The 6105-nt window shown below is 42.4% G+C and overlaps 1 protein-coding gene across 1 annotated transcript; it reads left to right on the top strand.

The window, feature by feature from the left end:
- The first annotated feature begins 638 nt into the window (after positions 1–638).
- On the top strand, positions 639–6105 carry LOC123103881 (Golgi SNAP receptor complex member 1-1). The gene is made up of 5 exons (XM_044525574.1): positions 639–896; positions 1914–2141; positions 2366–2527; positions 5657–5770; positions 5863–6105. The coding sequence occupies exons 1-5, from the start codon at positions 861–863 to the stop codon at positions 5974–5976; spliced, it is 654 nt and encodes a 217-aa protein (XP_044381509.1). The 5' UTR covers positions 639–860; the 3' UTR covers positions 5977–6105.

Raw genomic sequence — 6105 nt, forward strand, 5'->3', positions numbered from 1 at the left:
TTTTAAAAAATTAAGAGAAGTGATAGTTTTTTGTAACCCTAGCCTGTAATGTGGTATTTTTTTTGCTATATACTCTTTATTTTCTAACACCGGACACAAGATGAGTCCAATATCTAAAATTATTTCATCTTGTTACACCAACTAAACACACCCTTAGATAATTACCGACAAAATTTTAATATATCATTATGGTACCTGTTTGCAACATATCGATGGATGTAATCGGGCTTCTTTCATTCAAAGGATTTTCATATGAATTTTGGAAGATTATAATTCTTAGGATTTTTTGCTATGTTGGTTGTCCGATTCATAAAGTTTTTTTTAAAGAATTCCTTTGTACTATATTCCATAGAAATTTTAGCATCCACTCAAACCTTTTAAAAAAAATCCTTTGTTTCTCCTCTCATACAATCAAACAAAAAAAAGTCTAGTTGAATTGAGATGAACTTGACATTGCATTCTTATATTTTTCCTATTCCCACGTTTTTAGAATTCTGCGATCAAGTGGGGCCTGGTAGTTTGGTAGACCCTTGTAAAAAGAAGTTGGTATTTTTTATGAAGATAAAGAAAAATAAAAGTTTGGTAGACCAAAAATGCTGTCGTGGCTTTCTCGATTAAGGGGGGCCCCGGATTGGTGGCTGCACCGTGCCACCGAGCCTCACCCGACCAGTTGACCACCACGGTGCCCCCGACCTGATGCTTCTCCCTCTCCCTCTCCCTCTCCAACGCATCGGGCAACCCACCCCCCTCCAACCCTCTCCCACTGATTCGCTCGCCGCGCGCGCGCGAGATCCAGCCGCGCCCCCCGCCGAGATCTCCCGGCGGATCACTAGGACGGCGCCGCCGAGGAGCTCGGAGCCATGGAGGCGTCGTCCTGGGACGCCCTTCGCAAGCAGGTGAATACAACCCCCCCTCCCGGATCCCCGCCTCGCGCTCCCTTTCTCGCTCCCAGGAACCTCTCGCCGGTGTCCGTTCGCCCGAGATCCGACCCTGCGCCGCGCGGTGGGTTTTGCTGCGCTGCCGCTGTGGTACTCGGACCGACGATTCTCCCCCCACTGCCCGCTGAATTCAGGCGACCCATGTAAAATTGGAGCGCCTCGTTCGTCGAATACGTAGTCCGTGTATGTGGAGCAAAATGCGTTTTTCTTCCATCTTCTGAAATTGTGGAGTTTTCGTGACGCAAAGACTAGTAGTTTCATAGTGGCCATGTTCTAAAAACTGTGCTGCAGGTATACCTTTGCTCCTCGGCGGCCCATTTCTTTGACTAACATGGGTGGGCTTGGAGCAATGTGACACTAATCTAGTGTGCAACGGACTAGAGTTTTGATCCTACCAAACCGTCCCTTCTGCATCTGATGCTTTTGTTGGTTCGATCGTGTAATCATGCTTATGGAGTATCTAGTAATGTAATGTGGTGTTAGTCTTGTTCATGAGAGTCGGGTGCTTACGGTTAGTGTGTTCGGACTGTACGGTACGAGTCTATGGCTGAACCCATCCTTGGCTAGGCTATAAGAAGGTGCCATGCCAACTTATTTTCTGTAACGATGTCACTTCTGAATACGACTGCGCGCCAGGATGGATATCCTTGTCCATTGGCAGTTAGGTCATCGGTTCCTGGTGTCAGGTGAGGCGTCGACGCAAGAAATTGGTTCGGGCGCTTGGGCCTTTTTTGCCGCGGGATAAAACGCTGCTGCACTGGACGATTTTATTAGCACCTACGGGTTAGCGTCTATAAACTGTCGGATGCTTTAAAAAAATTTATGATATCCTTTTTATTTCCCTAAGCACCTGCATAAACGACTTGCGTTGAAGATGGCCTTATGGTTTCATGAAGCTATGAGTAGGCTGATAGATGGTATTTGATGTATGTGTGTGTATGGCTAAAGTTGTTACTGTACTATTTCTGCTTGTAGGCGAGGAGGTTGGAAGCTCAGTTAGACGACCAAATGATTGCATACCGTAAATTGGTTTCTATGAAATCAGATGGTTCAGAAAATGATATCGAGACTGATATAGAAAGATCACTAAAGCAACTTCAGCAAGTAAATTCTCAAATGCAAACCTGGGTATCATCAGGAGGCTCAGAAGTTCTATCTCATACATTGACCCGTCATATGGAGATTTTGCAAGACCTTACACAGGTTCCAATAAATCCCTCTTACACTAAGTAATCACATTCTTCATAATTACAGTTTGTTTAGCTCCAATGTTAAATCAAGGTTTCTATTAATTTCTCCCCAGTCAATAACCATGAATTATAAAGTTTGCTGTGGAGCAATACTCTTTGAAGTTTGGACACCGCATATAGAACGGCTAGACTTCTCTCATAATTCTGAAAAGTTGCTAACCCAACAATTCAACACAGGAATTCTATCGGCTTCGATCTAGTCTCAGAGTGAAGCAACAGCATGCTTCTCTCCTTGACTTGAGAGACTTTGACAGAGCAAAGTTTGACGTGGAAGAGTCTGGGGACTCAGAACAAGCTCTTCTTAGAGAACAAGCTGCAATCAGCAGGAATTCTGGACAGGTAGGATTGTCCTACTTTTTAGGAGCACCTGTATTGCTTTCTGAAATTTGCATCAATTTATTGTTAGCTCTATTAGATAGTATCATATAAGGCATACAAACAAACCCAGGATAACAGCTTACATGCATGAATGGAGTTGCATTGTGTTACCAACATGAATTCTCAAGCATTTCAAATTGAAGGAGCCTCACTCGCCTTTCTTTTAGGAGATAAATATATTCTGTCAGGGCAAACAAATGAATTAAATTCACCTTTCTGGTGTATTTGTTAACAAATATTTATTTTCTTACTGAACAGTACCCGCCACATAAAATAAGGGAGCCATGCCACTTTTATTTTTGGTTTTCCTATGGCATGTGCTGCCCAATTTTACTGTTCTTGCTTGTTATTAATATGTTTTGGACTCAGTGAGGTTCAGGAATTCCACAAAGGCTCATATATTACACTTGACTTGATTATAGTGCATGCTAATAATTGCATGTGCGCATCTATTTCAGTTTGAGCAAATTTTCTTGAATTTCAACCTACATGCTCGTGAAATTGCTTGTTTAGAAATCTATCTTTCATTAAAAACTGCAACAAGAACGACAACAAGAACGACAACAAGAAGCCTTTTAGTCCCAAACAAGTTGGGGTAGGCTAGAGTTGAAACCCATAAGATCTCAAAACCAACTCATGGTTATGGCACGTGGATAGCTAACTTCTACGCACCCCTGTCCATGGCTAGTTCTTTGGTGATATTCCAGTCCGTCGGATCTCTCTTAACGGACTCCTCCCATATCAAGTTTGGTCTACCCTGACCTCTCTTGACATTATCAGCACACTTTAACCTTCCACTATGCATTGGCGCTTCTGGAGGCCTGCACTGTATATGCCCAAACCATCTCAAACGATGTTGGAGAAGCTTCTCTTCAATCGGTGCTACTCCAACTCTATCATGTATATCTTCATTCTGGACCCGATCCTTTCTTGTGTGGCCACATATACATATCAACATGCACATCTCTGATACACCTAACTGTTGGGCATGTTGCCTTTAGTTGGCCAACATTCAGCTCCATACAACATCGGTCGAATCGCCGTCCTATAGAACCTGCCTTTTGGCTTTTGTCGCACTCTCTTGTCACAAAGGACGCCAAAAGCTTGGCGCTACTTCATCCATCCAGCTTTGGTTCAGTGGCTCACATCTTAATGATATCACCATCCTTTTGCAGCATTGACCCCAGATATCGAAGGTGTCCCTCTGAGGTATCACTTGCCCACCATGGCTAACCTCCCTGTCCCTCCTCCTCGTGCCTACTAGTCTGAAGCCGCACCTCATGTACTCAGTTGTAACTTTCCGATTCCAAAGTCTGTCTCCACAGCTCTAACTTTCTATTAACCTCCGTCCGCCTATCGTTGACTAGCACCACATCGTCTGCAAAGAGCATACACCATGGGTTATCTCTTTGTATCTCTTGTGACCTCATCCATCACCAAAGCAAAAAGCTAAGGGCTCAAAGCTGACCCTTTGTGCAGACCTATTTTAATCGGAAAGTCATCAGTGTCGCCACGCCATCACTGAAAACTGCAATTGAACAAATATGAAAAATTTAAGCCTTTGAAGCTCCCTGTTATGGGTTTTCTGGTAGTCATTGTTGCATGGGAACATATAGTGGCATGAGGGCATTAGTTCAGTACTCAGGAGTTATGGCCTAGTTCCCATCGAAACCTGAAATATAAGTGGAATGGAACATAGAAAGTGAGATTGTTTGCATGCTTATGGTGGAAGCTGTAAAGATGAATAGTACCTAGGTGCAGCTTTTATCAAAGACCACATGCTGTGTGTGAGGGCATCTTTAATGGTTATATGATAGTTATTGGTAAATTTTGCCGCATAGGATATGTGATGATTGTGGCAGAGAATAAATGAAAGGAGAGAGCAAAGTTGTATGAACTTGAACCAACAACCTTTACTCAAGCTCCAAGGTGCAAAGAGAGCGACCTTATTTATTATCTCATTTCTATTGGACAACTCGATACACTATTGGAATGGTTCTATGATAGCTTGTTGGTTGATGGCCATGTGTTGATAACATGGATAAACATACCAACAAATTAACATAAAAGCTATTGGAGATGCTCTGAGGAGAGAACCGATGCAGGTATTGGACCACAACTTGCAAGTAGAAGCTGCTGGCTTAAAAGCTGACAGTCCCTTCTTAAATGTAACTTTCTCGGCTGTCATTTTCTTATGTCTGGACATGAGAAATTAAGGGTTATTCCCTTGACCAGTAAGCCACAGGTTGGACCTGTGAAAAGGATGTTCTGACCATTTCAACAGCACAGGAAGTCTATTCTTATCTATAGACGATCTACAACAGTGCTTAATTTTTTCACTAATCACTTTCTAGACAAAGCAGTAATTACAACTATGAATGCTGACACTAGAGAACAGTCCTTAGACTGAGAATTTGAGAACGAAACCACCGTAGCCGCCTTTGCATTTCTGGTCATCATCAATAGTTGCATGTCCAAACAAATCTATGTACCTTAGAAAGTAGAAAGACAATTGAAGCATGCCTGTTTTGTTCACTCAGGTAGTCTGGCTACAAATGGGTTTTGCACTACAAATATGGAATTCCCAAATATGATCCATTGCCTTTTAAGTCTTATATTATCATGGGAACTATTGCTGCACAATAAAGAGCATTTGAAGAATTTGTCGGCCTATTAAGCTTTCAAGTTGCATTTCCTCTGAAATTCGTAGATTGGATTCGACGTACAACATCATGCAGTTAGTATTTTGCTGCTTGCTGTATGTCAACTGTATGGATCATGGGGTGCATTATTACATGTGTTTTCATGCTAAAGGGGCTGCTGGCTGACTGGCTGGAGAATATTTTTATTAAATTGATAGACGCATCTGTGTCCACTGCCATAGTTACTTAGCCTGAGCTATCTCTAGCTTCCTCAAACTTTAACCAACTAGTTAGTTAATTTTAGAAAATTCTACTAGTATAGATGGCTGGCTGATAAGCCATGAAAACCAAAGGTGTGTTGATTTGCTGAATTTTTGTTGTGATACTTTTTGTAGCAAAATCTAGAATTGACCAAGCTTTTCTGAACCCTTACATTTTCCATATTTAGGTGGACACTGTGATATCACAAGCTCAAGCAACACTGGGCGCTCTCATGTCCCAGCGTTCAACGTTTGGTGGCATCACTACCAAAATAAGCAACGTCAGCAGCCGGATCCCCACGGTATGTATCACATAGTTCATCCTTGTGAGCAAGCGAAAATCGTCCTCTTACGATGTGTATGCCTCACAATTGCTTTCCACTGAATCTATCAGATTAACCACATCCTCGCGTCGATCAGAAGAAAGAAATCGATGGACACGATAATTCTCTCGCTCGTGGCGTCGGTCTGCGCGTTTCTTATGTTCATCTACTGGTTGTCAAAGTAGTAGGATGTGGTTGGCCACAGCGAAAAGGCATCATAGTGTTGTAAGTTTGGATCACAGTGCCGGTACAGATAATGATATGATGATTGGTGTTTGTACAATATTGATTCAATGGTATTACGTTTTCACATC

This window comes from Triticum aestivum, chromosome 5A (genome assembly GCF_018294505.1).
Source record: "Triticum aestivum cultivar Chinese Spring chromosome 5A, IWGSC CS RefSeq v2.1, whole genome shotgun sequence".
Lineage (NCBI taxonomy): Eukaryota > Viridiplantae > Streptophyta > Magnoliopsida > Poales > Poaceae > Triticum > Triticum aestivum.